We start from the raw sequence: 25,066 nt of genomic DNA, 5'->3' as shown, positions 1-25,066 counted from the left end.
GCCAAAGGCAAATCTGTAGGATCCAGTGGGTGCATCCCAAGGGTGGGGTGACTGAGGGCAAGCGGAACTCTCTGATGTCAGAGTATGTTGAGGAACTGAGAAGCCCCTGAGCCAGGACTGGGGGAGCTGGGTCTGAGTCTCATCTCCATCAAACTCTCCCATCTTCACCTGTCAGAAGCCACTACACCCCATTGCCGTGTTGGCTTTGGAAAGGACTCGGTCATTTAAAAAAAAATCCTACCACCCTCCAGAAAGTCTCTCCTCCTAAGACAGAGTGTTCAAATCCTGACTCCCCCATGTCCTGGCTGTGTGTCCATAGGCAAATGTGTTTACTTCACTGGGTCTCATTTTCTTTATCTATAAAGTGGGGATAAAAATTGGTTCTTGTATCTGCATGAATTGGGCAGAGTAATAGGGAACCCTGACCTTTAAAAAAGAAAGAAAAATGGTCTGAAACAGTCATAAGAAGACCAGGGTTGGTTAATTCAGCTGCTCAAGGGTGTCATCCGGGACCCATGCCCTCTGCACTCTCCTGTTCTGCCAAGCCCCGTCCTGGGCGCAAAATGGCTGCTGCAGCTCCAGCTGTCACATCCAGGCCTGAGAGCACCCAGCAAAGGAGAAGACAGCATCTTCCCACAGGTCCCGGATTTCCTCCTCCTTCAGACTTTTCCCCCTTGTCTCACGGGTCAGAACCGATTCACGCGGTTATTGTTCTACCAACACCCAGTAAAGGCAATAGTCACGGCGTCGCCAGAGTGGAGAATGCTACACAAACCCAGGTGCTGCGAATCGGGAAGAGGGGACTTGATTTCTGGGCAGGCATCGGCACCAGCCCATAGGCTTTGCCCATGGCTCCTGGGATAGGAATGCCTCACACCTGGTAGGTACCTTACCCACGTTCATCTGCCTGCTCCTTTTTGTGGTTCCTCCAAGCACACAGGACTCCCAGCCTGGCCTCTCCTGACCCAACTGCCTGAGCCCCCTTCCCGGGGGCTTGGGTCTCCACTGCCAAGAGCCCCCCCTCTCCTGTCCTCCGTTCCCATCACCGCCAGCCCCTTTGGTTTCTGTCTCTACACTTGGGACGAACAAAGATCTCCCTGTTGTCCCCAAAGACTTTGGAACCCTAAAAAGTAAAAGGTAGGGGGTGCTTGATGCTCATCAAATGTTTTTACCGAGGAGTCAACGACTAATAACTACAAACTGAGGCCTGGAATATGTAAGCACCCATCCAAATAACTGCAGTGACCAGGATACCCTGCAGCCCAGGCAAGGTGCGGAGACCCACCGCCCACAATGACATCCGGGGAGGTCAGAAGCATGCATGTGGGGGAGGTGAACAGTGTGGCAGAAAAATGGCTCTGGATTTTAAAAAATCCCCAGCATTCATCGAAAACAATAATAACAGCTAATAATAACAGGGCATGTAATAATGAACTATTCACAGGCATAAGAGGTAATTGTTCAATTAAGATCCGAGAGTTTCTGAGACTGTCTTTTCTGATGGGGCCCCATTGTTTTTGACGCTGGTAGTGCTAATTATTTCCCAGTAGTGCTTTAAACTTGGGATGAAAAAAGCCCTCTTGTCAAATATGACACACAAGTGCTTTATCATTATGAAATACACAGGCACGCACATAACAAGAAACGCTCGCTTGCTGGAACAAAGTTAGGGGCAGGTTCAAAGGGAGTGGGTTTGGAATGGGGGCTGAGTCTCCAGCTCAACAAAAGGGGTGGCGGCAGCTGGGGTCCTTATCACACAAGCGACCTGGCCTCATCCCTTCTCACCCCTCGGGGGTCAGTGTTCTCTTTCCAGGATGGACTCTCAGGACAGAAAGCCTGGGTTCAAATCCCACCCCCACCACTTGTCAGCCAGGTGTCCAGAGTAAGAATTTTCACTTCTCTGCGTCTCAGTCTCTTGGTCCCCAACATGGAGGGCAGCAGACATTCAATTTTTGGCCTGCCCGAGTTCTGTTTACTGTTTCTCTAGAGCCTGTATCCATTATTACCACAAAATTGATGCCTTCACTTCTTTTAAAAAAACACAGAAACTCAGTGGCAGACAAAACCAGTTGTTTCTCACACATCTGTGGGCTTCCTCTGACCTCAGCTAGGCCTGCCTGGGAGATAGAGCCAAGTAGCTCTTGTCCTCCTTTGGGGGGCGGGGCTAGGCATGTCTGCTAACATCCCATTGGTTAAAAACAAGTCATATGGCCCTGGCTGGTGTAATTCAGTGGATTGAGCACAGACTGCAAACCAAAGGGTGGCCAGTTTGATTCCAAGTCAGGGCACATGCCTGGGTTGCTGGCCAAGTCCCCAGTAGGGGGTGCACAAGAGGCAACCACACATTGATGTTTCTCTCCCTCTCTTTCTCTTTCCCTTTCGCTCTCTCTAAAAAAAGAAAATATTAAAAATAAGTGACATGGCCAAGCCCAGGGGTGGGCAATTATGCTTTGCTCACAGCAGGGGGACACCCTACAGTGACACTGCAAAGGTGTGGACGAAGCGAAGCATCAGGCACTGGGGCCGCTGGCCCAGGTGCCAACCTGCCAACTCTCCTCCCCCGTCCTGGACCCTGGGGTCTCGGGGAAGCTAACGCCATCCCTGGCTCTAACTCCACCTTTCAGGGGTGCCGAACCCCAAGCTTTCCTCTATTAGAGAGAGAGATGAGCAGGTGTGGGGACGGCACTGACCACACAGAGGCATCCAACGGAGACTCCGTCATCACCAGGAGGGCAGAGAACTGAAAAGGGAGTGTGCTTCCCTCCAAGTGCCTCTGCACCCAGCATACCCCCTGGAAACGCTGCCACCCGCCCGCCACCAGCGCGTGTCCCATGCTGCGGAGGACGCCGGGAAAGGTCCTCTTGAAGACCTTCCTGGACCGAACCGGAACCTCGACGACTTGAAAACACTGTAAATGGCCCCGAATCAGCTTTTAAGTGATAGAGAATCAACACTCAGACCACCAAATATTTAGAAAGTCACAGTTGAAAAAGTTACCACCCGTTTAGGTAAAAATGTACTCAGAGGAAAATTCATAGCCAACCATTATTTAATTATTTTTTTAAAACGAGCGAATAAAGTCTTCGCCTCGGTCAGTCACGGAGCCCCTTCGAGGTTAGAGCCAGAGAGGCGCCTTGATTCTGCCGGCAGGCCCATCCCATAACCCCCTAGAGAACTGACCTTGCTACGGCCCCAGAATGAACCACAGCCATCCTCGGCAACTGTATTGGCCCCCACTGGAAAGATGGCATGGAGGAGGGGCAACTGTAGCAGATGCTACTCGTTACCCAGGTGATAAGTGATTCTTCCATTCTCCTTTCCCACAGAACCCCAGACCTGGCCAGGGAAACCACCTATTTCCATAGTGCCCTCTGCTTCTCTAGGCCACCCATGGCTTCCTGCCTGCTGATTGGCTGGAGCACGGGACATGTGACCCACACCTGGCTGATGTCACAATGGGGGGGTCAGCTGGGGGACTGGGGAGAAGGTTCCACCCTCATAAAAGGAGACATAGAATCATCGGTCCTCTTCCTTCCTCTGGAAGTGGCTGAATCCGGGTCTGATGCCTGGAACAGCAGTGACATCCTGCGTCCTTGAAGGGAGCCAATGAGAAACCTTCAGCACACTTGGGTGGGCGGGGCCTATCACAGTGCCTGACAATGGAGTGACAGGCAGAACCCTTCCTGCTCCCAGGAGGCTGCACACCCTCCCTCCCTCAAGACTTCCTGCTGAGACGATAAATACTCCTTTCCCTTTAGGCCAGTGTAAATTTTCCATTACTTGCTGCCCCAAACATGTAACTGTATGCAAACCACACCACAATCCTCTCTTCTTTAAAACACAGGGAATCACTAGATCTTCACAAAGGCTGTGCCCCTTTTACAGAGGAGGAAACTGAGGCTTGGAGTTTACAGTCTACCCACAGCTCCCTGGAAGGCGTGGCTCAGCCAGGAAGGGCCTCCCATCCCCTGGCCGTGGGATTGGCTCACACAGGACGTGGCCCAAGCCCGTCACATCAGAATGGCTGTTAGGACAACCCCCACCCCCTGGAGAATGTGGGGTGAGGACCCCTCCCTCCATGTGTCTGGTCGGAATGAGGAAGCAGGCAGGCCTGTGCAGAGCTGGGCCACCCTTGGACTGCGAGAACCCGCAGCCCTGGAAGGCAACACAGAAGGAGATGGAGAGAAGGGAACCTGGGAAAGCAGGAGTCCCCCCGCCACTCTTGGTGGTGACACAGTCAGCCCCCCTTTCTTCTCAAATGGACTCCCATCCTTCCCATCATTGATTCTCCTCCTTCTGACGGATGGGGACATGGAGGCCCAGAGAGGCGGAGGGACCCATTGCCAAGATTTGGACAGACGGTGCAGACCCCATGCCCTGTGCAGCTGCCCCTGGCCAGGTCCTGAGACTCATGGTCTTCTCAGCTGAAGCTTCGGAGGGGACCAAGACCCCAGCCCTGAGCCAGACCAGGGAACTGGGGAGGTCACAGGGACACTGCAGCCAGCTGCAGGCCACCGGGCAATGTGGGAGTGGAGGGGGCGTGGCCGCAGGGCGGGGTGTGGGAGGGGAGCAGGTCAGCCTTCAGCTCCAACTCACAGGCTCAGCCCTGATGGTGAGAGAAGTGGGGGGACCCATCTGTACCCCAGACGCCCGGGCACTCCCTCCTCCCCAGGCACCACCACCGTCCTACGGCCACCTCGTCCTCACCATCACCCTGCTGCTGACACCTGATGGCTCACCTGTCTCCACAGCGGTCACCTCCACCCCTGCTCAGCAGCTCTTACCCACCCCCAGTACCTCACGACCCCCCAACCAGCATCCCTCGCTCCAGTGAGCACCATGCTCCCCCCACCAGCACCCTTACCCCTCAGCCAGCAGGAATCCTCGCCATCTCCACTGGCATTGCTCTCCTCCTGCCCCAGCGTGACTCAGTAATTACTGCTCCCCAAGCAGCATGATTACCCCCATCAACCTAACCCCCCCATGCAGCATGACTCTCCTCCCGTTCCCGGCACCTCCACCTCTACATCACCCCGCCAGTCACCCCCATCTCTCAGGCCACCGCCACCACCACCTCCTGTGCAGCCCCCAGCCACCCCCTTAACCACCTGGGTCGCTACAACCACCCTCATCCCACACCGTACCCCCCCAGGATTTCTGAGCTCTCCCTGTCCCCGCTGTCATCCCGTGCCTGGCACCACTCCCCCCACCGCCATCCGCACCATGGCCACCATCAGTGAATGAACATTTACTGAGCACCAACAAACCCCAGACCCTCTACAGAATGCACAGAAGGGGCAGCCCACCCGGAGGTCCCGGCCCTCAGCAAGGCCACCCAGTGGCAGCACGTGGTGCTGGGTGCAGGGTGGGGCCGGGGGCTTGGCTGGCATTGCACCTGGGCCGGGGTCCTGAGGCCACTGCCAGGTTCCGTTGAGGACAGGGGCCATGTTGCTTTCCTGAGCAGAGCAAATAAATAACAGGGAGGCAGCGGGAGCCCCTGTGGGCGGATAGTCCTTGCCTTTGGCTCCTGTGACTCCATGGGAGTGAGACAGGCAGCCAGGAGCCCCGTGCCAGGTAGGGAGGCAGAGCTGGGGGCAGGAGCCCGGCGACCAGAGGGTCCTAGGGCCAGCCCGGCATCTCCGCCTGGCCCTCGCCTCTGGGGGTCCACGGAGCAGACCGTGAGGCTGAAATGAGGGTGGACCAGAAATGGGCAGGTGGAAGGAAGGGGGCTGGGCTGCAGGCGGGAGACCGCGCCCCTGCCTGCAGCCCCTAGAGGGGGGCGTCATCAGTCCTCCACTTGGGGGGGTAGCTCTGCTTGCGGCCATCACAGCTGGGGTTCCCCATGTTGTCCAGAGGCACCACCACCTCGTCTGGGTTCGAGTTCTTGTTCAGTTCCACCACGCGCGGCACCACGGAGGACCAGCGGTCTGCAGAGAGCACGGCTGGAGTGAGGGGTGGCGGGGAGGGCAGGTGCGTACGTGCAGCGCCTACTGGGCTCCAGGCGCGCCACAGTGATCTAAGGGGGGAGGTCTTATTATTCCCATTGCACGGAGGTGGGGACTGGGGCTCAGAGAGGTCAAGGTGCTTGCCCAGGAGCACACAGGAGTAAAGGAGACAGTCAGAATTCGAGCCAGGTACCAGTGCCCGAGCGCCCATGTCCTTCCCACGGCGTCTCTGGCCCTCAGTGCCATGGAAGTGAGGTCCCCTGGGCACTCACAAGGGACACTCAGCGGACAGTTATCTGACCCTCCCATTCCACAGACGGGAATACTGAGTCTCAGGCAGGGACAGGGCCGCTCAGAGCCCATCTGTGATGAGAATGGCCCAGGGCTCCTGCTCTGCGCCCTTGAGCCCGCCCCCCTCACGCCCCCAGCCCTTTCACTCACCCCTGCGAAGGCGGCCCATGGTGTGCGAGAAGCCGTAATACTGGTAGCTCTCGTTCTTGCCCGGGTCCTCGTTGATGATGCCCAGGTTCTGGTTCCAGTGAGACCAGTTCACCTCGTCCACCCTGGCAGGGCCACAGCAGAGCGAGGTCAGGGGAGCCCCCGCCAAGGCGGTACCCCCCCGCAGCCCCAGGAGGCCTCCCTGCACACCCACCTCCCTGCACACCCGCCTGCTTATTTTTATTCTGGCAAAATATACGTAACAGTTGCCGTTTTAACCATTTTTTTTTTCAAATTCTGGATCCAGTCTAGTCTCCAGTTAAAGAAAAAAAATTTTAAAGATTTTATTTATTTATTTTTAGAGAAGGAAGGGAGGGAGAAAGGGAGAGAAACATCAATGCGCGGTTGCTGGGGGCCATGGCCTGCAACCCAGGAATGTACCCTGGCTGGGAATCGAACCTGGGACACTTTGGTTCGCAGCCCGCACTCAATCCACTGAGCTACGCCAGCCAGGCCATTTTAACCATTTTTAAGTATGCAATTCAGTGCCTTAAATATATTCCCAAGGTTGCACAACCATCACCACCCTCTAATTCCAGAACTTTTTTTTTAAAGATTTTATTTATTTTTAGAGAGGGAAGGGAGAGAGAGAGAGAGAGAAACATCAATGTGTGGTTGCTGGGGGTTATGGCCTGCAACCCAGGCATGTACCCTGGCTGGGAATCGAACCTGGGACAATTTGGTTCCCAGCCCACGCTCAATCCACTGAGCTATGCCAGCCAGGGCTTTAATTCCAGAACTTTTTTATCACCCCAAACGGAAACTCTGTGGCCAGCTGCCTCCTCTGCTAGCCCCTGGTCACCTCTGCCCTGCTCTCGTCTCTACGAAGCCCCCTGCTCTGGACATTCCACAGAAGTGGAACCACACAGAGTGTGCGGCCTTCTGGGGCCGGCTGCGTTCACTCAGCAGATGACTGGGAGGTCGGTCCACATGGCAGCGTGTGCCGAACGCCCTTCCTTTCCACGGCTGAGCAGTGTCCCGTTGCACAGGTGTCCCGGTTTAGGCTCACCCACTCACCTGCACCCTCTTACTCCTTATCTTTGGGACACCCTCGGAAAGTCAGGTTACAGCCCCTTATGCCCAAACTGGCTCAATGTCACGTTTCCTTTTTTTTTTTTTTTTTTAAGATTTTATTTATTTATTTTTAGAGGGGAAGGGAGGGAGATAGAGAGAGAGAGAAACGTCAATGTGAGGTTGCTGGGGGTTATGGCCTGCAACCCAGGCATGTACCCTGGCTGGGAATCGAACCTGGGACACTTTGGTTCCCAGTCCGCGCTCAATCCGCTGAGCTACGCCAGCCAGGGCTCATGTTTCCTTTTTAAAATGATGTTTGTTATTTTCATTCAACCTCCACTTCTTGAGCAATCGCTCTGTGTCTGGACTCAGCGAGGAAGACGCCTTCGCTGTTCCCAGTTGACAGATGAGGGAACGAGGCTGGTTAAACTGCCCGAGGTCCCAGAGCTGGTCAGTTGGCCAGAATTTGAATTTGGGGTTCAAGGTAACCAGGATCCACCAGCGGGCCTGTGCGCTGCGTGCTACTATCGCCCCCACTTGTCAGGTGAGGGAACTGCATTTTCCTGACTCCAGGCATGACCGACCGCTGTGCTGTCCGCCACTGTGCAAAGAACCGTTCGGCTTTCGAGAAAAGACTGGCCCGGGGCTCCCCTAGGAAGCTGGCTTTCCCTGTGCCTCTGGGGAACATCCCAGCCCTGGAAGCCTGGAAGCGGCTGACCCCTCCTTTTTTCTCTTTCAGCCACCCTCGGCCAGCCCCATTGTTTTATCAGTAGAGCCTGATGCCCTGAGATGAACCCGCCTCCCAGTCTCTGCTTCCAAGCAGTGAGGGGCAGCGGAGCAGTCACACCCGGGCCCTGTGGGTGCCCCGCGGAGGTGCCCTGGGCGCTGTCTCCAGCCCTAACCTGTCCAATCCGCACAGCGGGCCTGGGGGTGGTGCGGTCACGGCCCCCATTGCACAGGGGAGAAACCGAGGCTGAGAAGTGAACCACCGGCCCGAGATCGGCCAGTAGAACTGACCCTCGGCCGGGACCATCAGGACCCCAGCGGCTGGAGAAGCTGCCGTGGGGAGAAAGGCCCCATCCGGCGGGAAGGTTCCGCCCCGCCCACCTGCCTCACCTGAAACACCACCTGCGGTCCGGGGTCCCGTCGGAGCTCTTGCCCACCGTCACCATTTCGCCGGAGCGGAAGGCCTTCCTCAGGAACACGGGGAAGGAGCGCTCGATGTCCAGGATGGTGGTGGCCCACTGTGGGGGGTGGGGGGCGGGGCAGGCCTGGGGTGAGCCTCCCTAGGCCGCGCCCACTGCCCTAGCGGCAGAAAGGACGCGACGGGCCGGCGGGAGGAGGAGGGGTGGCAGAGAAATAGGCTTCCTAGCTCCTACTGACCCAGAAAACGCCAATACCCACCCAGGGGCCCTGCAGAATGAGCTCGCGAAGCAGGATCCGGTGAGAAAGGCGGCAGCCCAAGCCCAAGCCCCAGCCCCAGCCCCAGCCCCGTGACTCCCCACAGCAGCCGCCGCTCAGCGTCAGCACCCGCCCGCCACACACCGGAGCAGGGCCAGGTCTCCGAGTGTGGGCCCGCCTCACCAGGCTTCCAACTTTTCTTTTTTTTTTTCCATTTTCCCCCACCACCCAACTTTTCCAGAAAAGCCAGAAACCTGGATTTTTATAGGAATTCTCTCAATTTAAAAATGTTGCATTAAATTTTAAAAACTACGATGATACAGGTAAAAAATAAATCTTTGCTGGTCAAATAGGAAAAAAATCAGTCTTTGCTGGTCACACCCAGTCCCCAGGCTGCCCGCGTGCATCAGGGGACTCACACCCAGCAGGGGAGCTGAAGCCAGGGAAGCGAAAGGAAGGGATGGAGTTTTGGAGCAGTCTGCACGCTTCCTGGAGGCCATACTGGGGTGGGGGGTGGCCTTGGGGTTTCTTTCTCTCACTGCCCCCTGTCCTTGAAATGCACCAAGTCGAGGTAAAAGTGGGCACCGCATGCCCCGGCCTTGGAAAGCCCCTCTTTATGGTGGAAACCCAGCTTCCTGAGCTGTGCGAGGCCCAGGCAGGCTGGGCCCCCAGGGCCTCTGCTCCCTAGGATTGCACAGAAACCTCTGGGCAGCTGAGCAGCAGCCCCGCCCCCACTCCCGTGCCAATGAGGCTGCATCCGTGTTGTCTTCTGCATGACTGAGTGCGCCCGGGGCTCAGTGTAGACCCCTGCTGGCCCGCTGACACCCTCTGTGCATTCCCTGTGCCCACAGAGGTCACTCCGTGGTGCCAGGGGAGGTCGACTATGTCTCAAGAACTGGGCCACAAGGCGGATCTGAGACCATTGCTGGTGGGCAGGCAAGAAGCCACTGGAAGCACAGTCGGTGGCTCCGGGAAGCAGGCAGCTGCCTTGGACACCCATTTTACAAGCAGGAAAGTGGAGGCAGGAGACGGTGTGGCTTGCCCAGGGCAGAAGGCTGAGGAAGTGTGGCAGGTCAGAGCTCCCCGTTGAGCACGGAGCAGAGTGGCTGGTGGGGTGGGGACGGGTGTCCTGGGCCTCACCTGCAGCTTCCAGATGTGCTTGCTCTCCTTGGAGACCTGGCCCACCGTCTCGCCCATGAGGGCGATGAGCATGTTGAGGAGCAGCACGAAGGTGAGGATGATGTAGGTGACCAGCAGGATGATGAACACCACGGGGTATTTGGTGCTGCCCAGCATCTCCAGGTCGCCCATGCCAATGGTCAGCTTGAAGAGGTCCAGCAGGAAGGTGCTGAAGGTGTCGCTGTCTCGGCAGGAGGGGTACGTCGGCGCCGTGCAGTTGGTGTGGTCCTCGTTGCACACCCTCATGTTGGCGCATGGGTTCAGCAGGGACACGAGGGCTGTGGGAGACATTCACTGAGTGTGAGATGCAAGCTGAGAGGTGGGGGGAATCGCCCCCATTTGATGGAGGGAAAAGCTGAGGCTCAGGGCCAGGAGACCCCGCGCCGGCCCCAGGTTACCCAGCAGGTAAGCCAAGCCAAGGGTCGAACCTGGGTCTTCTTCCTGAATCCAAAGCATTGCTCTTCCCACAAACCTTTGCTAACAAGGAAAAGGTTCCCAGGACCTAATCAGGTGGTTCTCAATCTGGGCCAATTTTTCCCCCGGAGGACACCTGGCAATGTCATGAGACACGTTTGGTTGTCACAACCGGAGGGGAGCACTACCGGCAGCCACTCGGCAGATGCCACTATGCATCCCACCACGCACAGGACAGCCCCAGATGTGCACAGCGCCGAGGCTGAGAAGCCCTGAGCCAGCTACCGTCTCTTGAGGTCTTAGGAGCCTGGAACGCCAGCCTTCCTGGGCGGACTCCCTCTCCTGGTGCTGTTTGCTGGCCTGCACCAGCTCCCAGAGGAAGAGTGGAAACCAGGGCCCAGTCCCGACTGGCCCAGAAGCCGTGCACGCTGAGGCCCTTACCCCTTCCAGACCTCTCCACTGACCGTGGTGCTGGTCCCTCCCCTCTGAGCCCAGACAGAGCTTCGGAGCCCTTTTCAACACAGTTTAGCGGCAGCACCTGCCCCTACACCGTCCAGGGCGGAGAGCACAAGGAGGCCCAGCCCCTTCAGACTGTACGGCACAGAAGGTCAGAGCGCCTTCAACCTAGGGTTACAGTAATAAGGGTTCTACTTGTATGCTAACACTATTCGGTTCTGTAGCAGCTGCCGAAATGTGTATTGAAAAGGATCCTGAGGCCCTGGCTGGCGTAGCTCAGTGGATTGAGCGCGGGCTGCGAACCAAAGTGTCACAGGTTCGATTCCCAGCCAGGGTACATGCCTGGGTTGCAGGCCATGACCCCCAGCAACCGCACATTGATGTTTCTCTCTCTCTCTATCTCCCTCCCTTCCCTCTCTAAAAATAAATAAATAAAATCTTAAAAAAAAAAGACAACTCTTTGAAAACTTTAAAAAAAAAAAGAAGCCCTGGCTGGCGTAGCTCAGTGGACTGAGCGCGGGCTGGGAACCAAAGTGTCCCAGGTTCGATTCCCAGCCAGGGTACATTCCTGGGTTGCAGGCCATAACCCCCAGCAACCGCACATTGATGTTTCTCTCTCTCTCTCTCTCTCTCTCTCTCTCTCTCTCCCTCCCTCCCTTCCCTCTCTAAAAATAAATAAATAAAATCTTTAAAAAAAAAAAAAAGAAAAGGATTCTGAGACCTCATCAGAAAAACAGTTCTGTGATCCACTAGCAATGTCTGCCAGGGGCACAAAATACGCAGAACCAGAGCGTATGTCATGTTTGTGTTAGGTCAACCTCTGACTAGGGACCTAGGGTCCCGTGGCAGGAGAAGGCCTGGGACCAAGCTGCCCTTGAATGTGCTGCTGTAGCCCCCAAGCCTCTGCCTCAGTTTCCAGAACCAGGACAGCAGTGGGGCTGGACTGGACCTGAATTCCACACCATGTGGGGCCCCTGACACACTGTCTAGATTTTCCAAGTCCTATCACTGGGAGGGGGCAGCTGTGCCCTGTCCTCCTCTCCCCAGATAAGGTGACAGTTCTCATTCCCCAGAATAACCCAGGCAGGGGCTTGGCCCCATCTAGGCTAAAATCTCACTACCATCAGACTTCTGCTTCGGCACTGGTCCCCGGACCGACCTCCTCAGATGCGAACGTGGCCAGGGGAAGCCCGAGTTGGCCACTCCCTTTTGGATGCTGGGCACTGAATGACAGATCACCCACCCCCTAAGGACCAGCCCAATGGCTTGGTCAGTTTCCCCATCCCTGGTCCTTCCCCCATGGCCTGTGACACGTGGCATCATGACACCACAGAGAAAGCACATTGGAAGGAGCCAGTATCGAGCTTTAAAAAAAGACCTGGGCTGATAAATGAATGATTAAAATGCACTCTCCCCGTATCCGCACCCCTTCAATGTGCCTTTGCAGCTCCTCCTATCAAGAAGTTCTAGTCTAGCCCTGGCCGGTGTGGCTCAGTGGATTGAGCGCCAGCCTGCGAACCAAAGGGTCGCCAGTTTGATTCCCAGTCAGGGCACATGCCTGGGTTGTGGGCCAGGTTCCCAAGTAGGGGGCGCTCGAGAGGGGGTGATGTCTCTCTCCCTTTCTTCCTCCCTTCCTCTCTCTAAAAATAAAATAAATAAAATTTTTTTTAAAAAGTCTAGTTTACTTCCCCACCCTCTGAACAAGGCTGGCCTTGAGACTTGCTCTGGCCAGTACAGTGAGGCAGACGTGACGTTGTGCCAGGAAGTGACCTTGAACACATTCTCAAACCCCTCGGACCACTACGTGACCAAGCCTGAACGAGCCGGCTGGAGGACGAGGGACCACGGGGAAGAGGGCGAAGTCCCCCAGCTGAGGCAGTGATCCGGCAGCCAACCCACCCCCCAAACGCAGACACCAGCGCCTGTCAAGGTCAGCCAGACCTGCTCCGGGACAGCACAAAACTCACGTGACCGTGGACTTGTGAGCAGTGAATGAACGGTGGTTGTTTTAAGCCACTAGGTTCGGGTGGCTTCTTTTGCAACGATAGCTAACAATGCCAGTTCTAACATTCCCTAGCTTTTGAACTTGGGCAAGATATGTAAGCCTTGGTTTCCTTCCCCGTGAAAGGACATAATAAAGGCACTCACCTTCCAGACGCATCCGGGAGAATTAAATGCAGGGGGGATGGGAAAGGACTCCACCCAGTGCCTGGCACGCAGTGAGAGCTCAGCAGGCACTGGGTATTTCCCTCCACACAGTGTGGCTGCTGTTCCGGTCCTCGCCCCACCCCACCCTGCACCGCCGGCCCCACCTCCAGGGCCCCCAGAGCTCACCTGAGGCATAGCCGATCATGAAGAGCAAGTAGACCAGCAGGAAGCGGAACAGGTCCTTGAAGAGGATCTAAAGGCCCCCATGGGGTGACGGAGGCAAAGACGGAACATGTGGTTTCTCCAGTGCCTCCATCCCAGACCCTCTTTCCACTGCACCCTTGTCCCCCCGTCCCCGCGATGCCCAGACCCTGCCCGCTGCCCCCACCTGCCCCTCGTCCTCAGGCCCAGGGCACGGTCTGCACACGGGGGATATGTACAGGGCGTGTGTGGCTCCCTCCGGGGCACACAGTCCGCCGGGCCCCCATGCCATACCTTCTGGATCATGATGCTGTAAGTCCCTGTTAGTTTCAGCCCGCGCGTGAAGTAAAGCGCGTTCATCCAGCCCAGGACCAAGGCAAAGACCATGACGGCCAGGTAAGCCTCCACCCCGGCCAGGTAGAGGGCGGCCGCGACGATCACCAGCACGGAGTAGATGAAGCTGTGGGCAGCAGAGAGAGACCACAAGTCGGGCCAGAGGGGAGAAGGGACAATGAGGCCCCAAAGCAGGAGACACGCCCAGGGCCCTCCGGTGCCAAGACATCCCGATTCCCTCGGAAACCCAGAAGATAAACAAAGCGGGTTCCCTGGGTTCCCCAGCATTCTGTTAACCAGGTCACTTGACCATGACTGTGTGCAATGACCCTGACGCCCTGCCAGATCCCACAGTGATGCCCTTCGGAGCTGCCAGAGAAAGATCCAGTGGTGTTCGGGGCAGATTTCGTGGCTAAGGGACTGCGTTGCTCCGTAACTCTAAGGGGAAAGGTGTCGCACACGTGTACTGATTGCTCCTGGGCCCTAGGCAGGCATCCTTCATCAACCACCGCACTCTCCCCCACTAAACACAGACACAACCTCAAGATTCTTCTCCACCCGGCACTCCAGGCAGACATAAGCAATCAATCACCACCACCAGAAGTTACCTCTACCCATGGTGTATGTGGTAACTCTCTAGCAACCAGAATCTTGCTTTAATCAGAAGACCCTCTTGCTTAACATTGATAGGCCTTGTCCTGACTCTGGGCTCCAGATGTCCAGCTGCATAAACTGGACACTCCTAATAGGGTCACACCCCCACACCCCCATCTGGATGACGTCCCAGCCCAACCCCATCTTCCTCACCCCGGGGCTGCCAGCCCGTGGCCTCTACTCACTAGAGTAGCTGGAAGGAGCCATCGATGAAGAGCGAGTTCACTCCGGGGCATTTCTTCATGAACAAGTCTTTGATCTGGAGGCGGGGGGGCAGCAGGTGAATGGGGTGCAGCCGCAGGAGTGCCGGGGAGCGGGGTGGGGAGCAAGGGAGAGAACAGCGAGCGAGGCGGACTGCGGCACAGAGAAAAGCCGATGGACTCGTTTCTGTTGGGAGAGGAGGGAAGAGCAGAGGAGCACACAGGGTTGGAGAAGGAGGCAAAGGAAGAGAAGGGGGAGGATGAAAGGGGGAGGGGGGAGGGGAGGAGGAGAGAGAGAGGAGGAGCGCGGAGCTACAAGTCGCAGAGGAAGGGGAGGAGATGGGCGGAGGGGTTTGGGGCCAAGCACTCACGTTGGTGAAGAAGAACAGGACGCCAGTGAAGAGCGTGATGATCTCCCCGGCCAGCCGCAGGTAGTCCACCGTGGTGTGATAAGGGTAGGGCGGCTAGGGGGCGGGGACACGCAGGGCGTCACCCAGCCCCTCCAACTTCTGGCCCCAGATCCAGATGTTCCCCCAACATCCCCCACATCTGGGTCCCGGAAGCCTCCTCCCTCCTTCTCTTCCTGCTGGGTGTCCGGGCCCCTGCCCGGCTCACGGTCACTCACAGCGCCCTCCAGTGGCTGGTGGTAGGCGGTCAGGGTGAAGATGACCATGGCGCACAGGTAGGAGACCACGTTGATGTAGAAGGAGACGGCCCCGAACTTGCGCCACTTGTCGCGCAGCAGCTCGTTGATGGGTTCCACGGCCAGCATCTCGTGGCGGTTCTGGGGGGGGGGGGGGCGGGGCGGTCAGGGGCCCCCTTCGGGGCGGACAGGCTGACTCCAGCCTCTGCCCCGTGCACGCTTTCTCCTCCTAACCCACTCTTCTGCCGTACTCAAGGGGGGGGGGGGGGCAGAATCAGCCCCCACGTCCTGGGCTCAGCGATCAAGGCTCTGCCCAGTCCTGCCCCAACCTACCTGTCCAGCCTGTTCTGGATCCCTAGCACCCAGCACTGGAAAGTATTCTCATGGTCCCCAAACCCCAATCTGGGGATGGTACCGAGCTGCTGGCAGCAAAATCCCCCACGGAGCTTGCCCAAAGTAAAAATCCCTGGGCTTCCGCCTCAGAAAGTCCAATTCAGGAAGCAAGACTGGGAAATGTAGCCCAAGGATGACAAATACTTGACTAACCACAATTTCCCAAGGATGAACCAGGGCAGACATCAACAATCGAGTCCTGCACAATCGTTCTCTACACAGTTCCCTGGGCAGAAACTGCCAATGGGTCAGCTTGCACCGGAAACACTCACCCTCCCGCGACCCTTGCTCGATGTCAAGCCTGTCACTGACTTCCCAATGAGGGAGGGAGCTCCCACAAGAGGAGGCTTCAGTCCGAGCCGGGCAGAGCCAGGGCTGGGGGGGGACCGTCTGCGTCCAGGCCCCGCACTCTCCACCCATTCGTGCAGCACCGCGGCCCGCCAATGACGTCAGTTTCTTCACAACCACACGGCTGTGGGACCACGCAGCCACAAAGGCGGGTCGAGTATTATTCCTGACAGTTCAAGACAGAAGCAAACCCAAACAACCAAGGAGAGAGGGCCGGTTCATTAGAACGTGGTGCGTGTGCACGCAGCAAGGAGAGTCCAGAATATTTAACGGTGCGGAACGATGTTTGCAAAACACTGCTACGTGGAAAAAGAAAAAGAGCTTTCGAAGCTTCATGTAACAACTACTAATGATGACAGCCGACACCCAACGTTTACTCTGTGCCGGGCTGTTCTAAAGTCAACTCATTCGGTCCTCCCAGCAGCCCCGTGGGACGGGCACTACCCTTACCCTCAGCCTCAGAGAGGCTGAGCCACTTGTCCTGAGTCACACAACACGTGAGTCGCAGAGCCAGGACCCTGCCCCAGTCCAGCCTGACCCTGAAGCCCTACCCTGGGACCCTCTCATTTCCCCGCCCAGCGCCAGACGTCTCTCCGAGTGTTCTGTCGGCACCTTCTTTCGCACTCGGCCCACAGACCCACCGACTGGGCCCAGGGTCACCTCCCCTGCCCTCGCCCACACCCCTCTTCCCCGGGCCTTGCCCTGGCACCCACCTCGATCTTGCTGTTGTAGACCAGGATCTCCAGCACAGAGGCCTCTTCCCCACACGTGTCCAGGGAGGAGAGGTCGTACAGCGAGGAATACACGGGGCCGTAGGCCCAGTCCTTGAACTTGCGGGACAGGTGTCTGGTGTCCTCATCCGTCACCTCCCGACGGATGATGTGCTGAAAGACCTGCAGGGGAGAAAGAAGGGGCGGGGGTCCTGGGGAGGGGCGTAATTGGGAGGACCCGGAGGACTGGGCACAGCCCATCAAACGCTACATCCCCAGAGAGCAGGAGAGGGAGGGGGAAGGAAAATATTCACTGAGCATGCGCCGTGTGCCAGACCCTTTCCTCACAGCATCTTGCTCGAGCCATGCCCTTGCTGTCTGGCTTTGCCGAGGAGCGAACGGAGGCTCAGAGAAAAGAAGGGTGTTCCCCCGGGCCGCACACGCACAGCTGAAGCCAGACTGAACCCAGGCCGGCCTCAACAATGTGACTTGTAATGCGTATCACCTTCATGTAACTAAAACTGCCATCAACCGTGCTTGCTACTGTGTTCATTCCACTAATAACCCCCAGACCAGCCCTTCCTGTCACCACTCCTATTCTCATGGGCTTACACACAGGGACACGGAAGAACACAGAGGGGTGGGAGTTGCCCAAGGCCATGCAGTTTGGCCGGACAAAGCCAGAATTTAAACCTGGCCTTTTCCACTGCCTCAAGACTGGTATAAATTGTAGTGGTAGTAATTTTTGCTGCATTTTTAATCGAGTGATAATGACCTCTACCTTTTATTGAGCACTTACTACTCATCCCAGGCTCCGTACTACATCAGTCATCTCATCTAGTGCACAGAACAACACTGTACCTCCAGGCACTGTTGGTGCCCCCATTTTACAGATGAGAAAACTAAGGCACAAGGAGAAGGGGTGAGATGCCTGAGGTCACGCGCTGGGAAGCGGCAGAGCCAGGCCTTGAACCCAGGGACTCCCGACTCCACAGTGCTCCAGGCTCGGTCCTCAGCCAAGGCAATCACGGCCCCAGCACACAGTTCGGCAACATCTGGAGACATTTCTGGTTGTCACAGTGGTGGAGGGGCTGCTACTGGCATCTAGCAGGTTAAGGCCAGGGGTGCTGCTCAACACTCCGAGACGTGCAAAACAGCCGCACGCCCCAGAACCATCAGCCCCAGAGGTCAGCCCTCCTGCTCGGGGCCCTGTGCTGTGAGGCCCAGAGAGGGGAAGGACCTGGCCACCCAGTGGCCCAGCAGTGGGGTCCTGCAGGCCTGGGACTCAGGTTTCTACCGGTGGCTCCTCCCAGCAGGTGGGAGTGGGGCGGCGAGCCTCCAGCGGGGTGGCATAAAGGGAGGGGCTCTGGGATGGAGTTGAGTAGTTTGGCTGAACAACAGGGAGCCACAGCAGGCTCTGGAGCTGGGACACCTGCACACTGGGGCCGGCCTGATGAGAGGGGGCTGCGTGTGTTTATAGCAACGCATGCCGGCAGCGGCCCCTCCTCTGTGGGAGCAACAAGCGTGGGCAGGCCGGCTGCACCCCCCCCGCCCTGCACTCACCCCGATCTTGCCCGCCTTGGCCGCCATCATGAGGGGCGACAGGCCGTCGTTGTTGAGCACGGCCTCCAGGTTGCTGTCGGGGAAGAGGCGGGCGCACTTGAGCAGCAGCAGGTCGTACATCTTGGTGACGAACTTGGTGTTCTCGCGGGTGTTGTCCGCGATGGCCACCAGCGCGTGCAGCACGGTGTTGCCGCGGGAGTCCTGCCGCCGCATGTCCGCCTTCTTGTGCGGGTTCTCCGTCAGGTAGTTGACAATGTGGGGCTGGTTGGTGCAGGCAGCCAGCGACAGGGGCAGCTCCCCTGTGGACCAAGGTGGGCAAGGGGACATGGTCAGTGAAGGGGGCCCAGGGTAGGATTCTGCCTGAAGATTTTCAGGGGACAGACACCAATGGTCAGTGGGACCGTGTCCAGTAGTGACCTCACAGGGGCAACCTTTGTGGGTGATGCTGGGAAGACGGGGTGTGGCTGTTTGGGGGCCACGGCCATGCAATTTGGAGGCTGTGAGAGACTTTGACCCTGAACCCCACATAACGCATGCCTTGAAGCAGGGGTGACATTCCAAATCTTTCCTTGGTCCACTGGGACATGGTGCTGATGACGTTCAGGCCCTGCTCTCTGACAGTTGGTCCCAGCGTGCACTGGACTAAAGGATGCACACGAAAAGGCGCGGGATGCTGGCACCCCCAATGACCCCATTGTACAGATGGGGACACTGAGGCTTGGCAAAGTGAGGTGATGCTCTACTTTTCAAAGGCAAGACCTCAACGACCAAGACCAACACGTAGCCTGTGCACAGGGCACCCTCTGAGCCCTGGAAACCTGGGGAGGGGTCAGGGCTGTGCAGACTCCCAGACCTCCCAGCCCCCACCAGGCCTCCTCACCGAAGTAGAAGTAGCCCCCCTCGTCCTTGGGCTGGAAGAAGCGGCCCCGGGCCTGAGCGTGGACGTCGGCGCCCTGGGCCACGAGCAGCTCCACGTAGTGTTTGCAGCGGCGCTCGATGGCGATGTGCAGGGCGGTCTGACCTGGAGAAGGGTGGGGGACGGTCACCCAGGGCTCCAGCAAAGCAGGGGCCAGGTGTGTCTTGAAGGAGGGCGGAGTGCAGAGTGTGGAACTCGGGTGGGGCTGCGGGGCCAGGGCCTTCGCTGGTTGCACCCGAGGACAGCGATGGTGGACCTTCAGACAGACGGTCCCGGACCTGATATCCGTGCCGCACAAAAGCCCTGGCTCCCCCTGTAGCGTGCAAGCAGCAGCCTAGGCTCAGAGGGCTCCTGGCCTGTAGGATCCCAGACTGGGGAACCTTTCAGGCTCACGAGAGGCTTTAGAAGAAACAACGGCCTTGTGGTCTCACAGGATTGTGGGCTCAGTGTATAAAATCCATGGAATCGGAATCCTCACATTCGGGAATCTGGAAGGTCAGGCCTGATTCACAAAATCTCAGAATTCAGACCCGGGAGCTGGGACTCGTGACACCTTTGCTTCTTAGCCCCGTTGGCCCACGGAACTATAATCACACGGCCTGAATGTGTCCGGACCCAGAGCATCTTAGGTCTTAGGAATTCCAAGTTCAAGGACCACGAGGCTCAGTGCATCTCAGAATCTTGGCACCTTTGATTCTGAGTCCAGAATATCAGAGTTCATTCATTCGTTCATTCATTCATTCATTCATCCACTCATTCAACAATCGGTTTCTAGGCACATGCTGGCCCTTGGGGCCCAGTCCGAAGCTCTCAGTGGTCAGACAAGTGAGGACGGTGCCCGCCCCCACACCGGCCACCCTCGCATCCCTCCCACCCCGCCCAGGGCCCCACCTCGGTAGTAGATGTCCCGGAAGGGCAGGTTGATGAACTCGCGGGTGTTGCCGGTGCGCTCCGCGATGTCCAGGAGCAAGGGGATGGTGTCGTTCCGCCCGTTGCTCAAGTTCAGCAGGGCCTTGGGCAGGCAGGTCTTCCCCGTGGACGGCTCTGGGGAGAGGGACGGAGTGCAGGGTGAGGGGTGCTGGGCCTGCGGCCCGCAACGCCCGGGCAGCAGGGGGCAGGGCACTTGCCAGGGACCCGAGTTCCTGACTCTGTCATGTCTCCTCTCTGAAACCATCCCCCACCTGCCCGCATGAAGCTGAGGGGGTCAAATAAACTCGGGGGCTGAAGCTCTTCCAAGTGTGGGAAGCTGCAGCCTGGGGAAAGGTTGGTATGTACCAAATAAGATTCGGAGGGAATTTTAAAACTCAAACAGATGAGGGGAATGCCGGGTGAAATGGAGCCAACCACATTCCTTTCCTACAGGGGCTTTTCCGAGCCTTTAATGCGCCGAGGGCTGTGAACCCCATAAGGCCAGACACCTACGTGATGAACACAGATTCTTTCCGCGAATCGTTTACAACAGCGCCCCTAGAGGGGAGCAGGGGAGGTGCAAGGCTCCGCAAAGCGAGGACTGCTTGCCATGGCAGACATGAATTACCTTAGGGGGGAAGGGAGGGGACTCTGGGGGATCCGCAGATGCAGCGGTAATAACACCGTAAGCGACGTCTCACCCGCTGTCCAATCTCCCTCATGAAGTCAGTCTCTGGTACTAATGGGTCCGTAACACCCGCCACTAACACTTGCTAATGTCCCTTTGCAATTTTCTTTCCCCTGTATTAACTTTAATGGTTATGAGTTGATTTACACCTTAGAAGAATGAACCAAGGAGAAGAGAACTCCCCTGTGGATCAGCCACGTGGCAACACTGAGCCGGGGCTCGGGACCAGCCGACGCAGGGATGGGATCAGGGGTGGGTGGGAGGTGCAGGTGTGGAGCCAGGTGCCTTGGGGTTCACACCTGGCTCTGCTCCCTCCGTTTCCTTCCCAGCTAAATTGAGGCCACACAGGGAGATGGGTGAGCTGCAGACCTTTGTGGGTGAGCCCTGCCCCAGGCAGGTGGAAGTCCCCCACAAGTGCTACCGCTGCCGTTACTATCCCACGGAGGCAGCTCAGGAGCCGTGCCCGGGGTGCGGGGATCGGTGGGCAGCGCGTGGGCTGGACGACTCGCAGAGGCCTCGGTGCAGTCCCGGCGCCCCCAGGGGAGAGGCTACTGTACCAGCCTCACTCCTGGCTGCCTCCTGCCTCTCCCTGGCGCCCAGCCCAGAGTCGACCCTGGGTGACAGTGTCTCGAATGAAGAAGAGACTCCAGCCCTGGCAGGAGTAGCTCAGTGGATTGAGCGCGGGCTGCGAACCAAAGTGTCACAGGTTCGATTCCCAGTCAGGGCACATGCCTGGGTTGCAGGCCACGGCCCCCAGCAACCGCACATTGATGTTTCTCTCTCCCTCTCTTTCTCCCTCCCTTCCCTCTCTAAAAATAAATAAATAAAATCTTAAAAAAAAAAAAAAAAGAAGAGACTCCAGTTCCCCGTCTGCCTAAGCGGGAAGGGGGCTGCCCCCGTGTGGGCGAGGCCCTGGGGACTGTGTCCAGACACACCCACACTCGTTCTAACCTCCAGGAGGCCTCGGGGCGTTCTCTAATCGTGTCCTCACTGTCGGGCAGTTTACGACCTTCCAGGCTGACCTCATCACCTTTCCCTCCCCAGAGCCCCTCCCAGACTTTCCCAGGCTGCATGCAGCCCCTCCTCAGAGGACGGTGTCCCCAGCCACACTAAAACCATTGCATCTCTCTTGTCCTTGTCCTCCCTTCTTCCCCACATCCGCCCCCAGCATGTCCTCCTGACTCTACCTGTGTCTCCAGTCCCTCCACTGCTCTCCATCTCTGCTGCTGCCACCCAGGCCCAAGCACCATCTTCCCCGCTGCCCCAGGCACCTGCCTGGTCTCTACAAGCCCCTCTGGTGTCCTTCAGCCCATGTTCCACCCGGCAGGGCAGTGGTGGCGCCAAGGATAATTTTGATTACAGTGGGCCCCAGGGCCTTTGCACATGCTATCCTTTCACCCCCACCTAGTCCCTCCCGTTTTCACCTGGTTAACTGCAACTCGTCCATACTCAGCTCCAGTGTCCCCTCCTCCAGGAAGCTCTCCTAGATTTTCCCAGCTAGGTCAAACCCTCTAAAGCAGTCTCCTGTTGACACACGTTACTGTTTGTAACCGTGCGTTTATTTCTGTGATTGCTTGATCAATGCTGGTCTCACTTAGGAAGACTTTGCGCACCCTGAGGACAGGGACACACCTGCTTCACTCACCATTGTTCACTCTATGCTGAACGCGGCACCTAACACACGGTAGGAGACCCGTAAGTTAATACACATTCAATGACAGGTGAGCTGGGCATCACAGGTAATGTCAAACCACAGGCAACCCAGAGTGTAGGGCATGGAACTAGACCCTGGGTTTGAGCTTCCACACCCCTAGACCTAGGCTATAGTATGGTTGGGGGCTGCCAGCCAGGAGTCTGGGATGAGATGCCAAATACAGTGCCTTCCCAGAAATGGGAGGGACATGCAGTTCCATGATACAACCACCAGGTGGCAAAAGTGGTTCTGCCCATAGGGAAGGGTGGGGCTGCCCCAGGTGTTAGAGGAGGTTGTCAAACTTTGGTGGTGGGGGTAGGGGTGGGGGGTCAAAGATGAGCTCATGAGCCTCTGGCTGGAAAAACGTGCAGGGGCAGATCCAGGGTGTTGTGGGGCCCGAGACTTACACAACGTGGAGGTCTTGTTTACGAAAACAAACACGCAAGTATGAACTCAAAATTCAGTCCAGAGCCTTGGAAGGGGCCGGAGCAAGGGAGGGGCCCTGCAGCTACGTTAACGGGCCTCATCGTCAGTCCCCCTCTATGCACGCACTATCCTCTACAATTTCAGGGACCCCCCAGCCTCCTTAGAGTCCCCCACCCACGCTCAAGCACAGACACACTGGCCTGGGGGTTCGCAGCCTGGGCTAAGGGCCCCCCACTCAGGAGAAGCCAGCGAGAAGCCTTGGCAAGCCCTCCATGTGCTGCCCAAGGCATCAGCCCCACAGTGTCCAGGTCACGGGGTTCACTCTGCCCCAAGGCTCCCCACTTCTGCCTAATGCACTTGGGAAGGCGGGGGGCCACTGGGCCAGAGCTGCCGCGTGGGCCACCTCCAGTGAGAAGGTTTGCACTCTGTCACTGAGACCCTCAAGAGCAGAGGAGACCCCCATTCTCCCACAGCGCTAAGCGTGTGCCCCAAACAAGGCGACACCGCCTGGCCTGCACCAGGAATGAGAGTCTCTTATAAATATGGTAACGTATAAATCCTAAAGTTTTATGTTTCTGACCGACACAAGGACACTGCATGGGTCGTTCTGGTGTTCGGAGAGTCGGGGTGACAAGGGAGAACCATGCACCACAGAGCGGCCGCCCTGCTTAGTTCGTCCACCTCCAGTCCCTGGAGTCTCCGAGCGGCCACTGCCGACCTCCCTGACGCTTCGATGGCCCCAAGCTGTACGCCCTGGCCTGCCTTCCGGGGACGGGCCCTCCTCTGTAGCAGGTAACACAGTTCCTGCCATTTTATGTTGATTTGTGGGACCCCTGGCCAGCACCTTAGGGCTCACCTGGTATCAGGCCCAGAGTAGGTGGCTGACAGGTGGAGGGGCTCCCGGGCCACCTTCCAGGGTTTACAGGGAAAGGGGGACTGGGGCGGTGGGGGGAGCTGGCGCCCTGAGGTGTCTGCATCCTGGGCAAGGCCGGAGGGTGGGCGCTCTGGGCTAGGGGGTCCTGGGCAGTGGTGACTAGGCCTTCAGCCCAGGGCAGAAGTGGGAAAGCTGGGTGAGGACGGGGCTGAGGCTGGGAGCAGAAGCGGGATTCGGCCCCATGCCCCACCCTACCCGAGCTCTCCTGGGAGGGAGCAGGGGCTCCCCAGGAACCCAGGTGCCCTGTGCTCAGCACCACGGAATTCTCCCTGCTTGGAGGCAGAACCCTGCTATTATCATTCCCCAGGTCACAGATGAGGAAACTGAGGCTCAGAGAGGCCACACATCCCTTAAGTGGGTGGTGGAGGGGGTACGTGAACCCTGGTAGGTGAACTCTACTTACCTACTACACTGACACGTTCTTAAATAAAGGCCGAATGAATGAACGAGTAAAGATAGCAAAGGCCCAGAGAGGTTCAGTAATATAGTGAAGACACACAGGACCAGACTCCCTGTCCAGTGCTCTTCCCAGCCAGTGCAGCCGACTGACCCAGGGGAAGATGCTACGGGAAAAGAGGGCCCCGATGCCGGGCCCCCTCTCATCGCTGGCTGCCTTGCCCACCGTCCTGCCTGGGGGCTCACCCCGGAACTCCTCGTCCGTCAGGCGTTTCTTGTGGGTTAGCAGGTAGGGGAGCAGCCCGTCCAGGTCGGCGGTGGAGCCCCGGGACACAATGTCGAAGAGGATGGGCCGGTTGAAGACTTTGAGGATGGGGGGCGGCTGGGGCGCAGGAGCTTTGGGGCTCTGCGGCTGCTTCCTGGAGTGGGGAGGGCAGGGTGATGGGAGGGCTTGTCCCCTGCCCACCCCACCATCCCTTGGGGTGGGGGGAGGGCGGCTGCTGAAGCCAGGGCCCTGGGGACAGACTGAGAGGAGAGACACAGAAGGATGTTTTATCCAACACACTTTACTTAGTACCAACTGTGTTTCGGGTGGAGAAAGAAAGACAGAAATACACAAGCCTGCCTATCCATCCATCCATCTGCCCCTCCATTTGTCATGTGTTGAATACTGGCTAAGGCAGAGAGACTGAAGGAGACAAAGATACTGGGAAAATAAAAGGAGAACACCAGACTAAAAGGTAAAGCAACTCACCTGTTTATTCAACCATTCATTTACTCACTAACTTATTCATTCAACAAACGCTTGACAAAAATGGGGCCGTGCACACAGGTGCCTCATTCGAGGACCCCCTCTCCAATAAATGTTTGCTGACACCACTATCTGGTGCCTACTGTGTGCCTGGCGCAGACAGAGGGGCAGTAAGGACGACAGGCAGACTCAGAGGGAGAAGAGAAGGGAGGAGGGCAGCAGAGAGAGGAGGAAGACCGGGGGAGGGGGGCAA

General features: G+C 57.6%; 1 protein-coding gene across 2 annotated transcripts in view; it reads right to left on the bottom strand.

Annotated features, from left to right (window-relative positions):
* Positions 1 to 5,232: 5,232 nt before the first annotated feature.
* TRPV4 (transient receptor potential cation channel subfamily V member 4) overlaps positions 5,233 to 25,066 on the bottom strand; it is a 35,700-nt gene continuing 15,866 nt past the window's right edge. For both annotated transcript variants that reach the window (XM_028528804.2, XM_036013791.1), the window contains 14 exons: positions 24,309 to 24,481; positions 19,908 to 20,060; positions 18,981 to 19,121; positions 18,101 to 18,399; positions 16,541 to 16,720; positions 15,069 to 15,227; positions 14,815 to 14,907; positions 14,429 to 14,502; positions 13,551 to 13,716; positions 13,242 to 13,308; positions 9,999 to 10,315; positions 8,574 to 8,701; positions 6,387 to 6,508; positions 5,233 to 5,927 (listed from right to left, as the gene is read on the bottom strand). In XM_028528804.2, coding sequence (XP_028384605.1) covers positions 5,770 to 5,927; positions 6,387 to 6,508; positions 8,574 to 8,701; positions 9,999 to 10,315; positions 13,242 to 13,308; positions 13,551 to 13,716; positions 14,429 to 14,502; positions 14,815 to 14,907; positions 15,069 to 15,227; positions 16,541 to 16,720; positions 18,101 to 18,399; positions 18,981 to 19,121; positions 19,908 to 20,060; positions 24,309 to 24,481 — 2,230 coding nt within the window. In that variant the 3' untranslated portion in view covers positions 5,233 to 5,769. The remainder of the gene's footprint in view (positions 5,928 to 6,386; positions 6,509 to 8,573; positions 8,702 to 9,998; positions 10,316 to 13,241; positions 13,309 to 13,550; positions 13,717 to 14,428; positions 14,503 to 14,814; positions 14,908 to 15,068; positions 15,228 to 16,540; positions 16,721 to 18,100; positions 18,400 to 18,980; positions 19,122 to 19,907; positions 20,061 to 24,308; positions 24,482 to 25,066) is intronic.

The sequence above is a fragment of the Phyllostomus discolor genome, chromosome 13 (assembly GCF_004126475.2).
Source record: "Phyllostomus discolor isolate MPI-MPIP mPhyDis1 chromosome 13, mPhyDis1.pri.v3, whole genome shotgun sequence".
Lineage (NCBI taxonomy): Eukaryota > Metazoa > Chordata > Mammalia > Chiroptera > Phyllostomidae > Phyllostomus > Phyllostomus discolor.
Note: the sequence above shows the minus strand (reverse complement) of the source record. Positions and strands in the feature narration are given on the sequence as shown.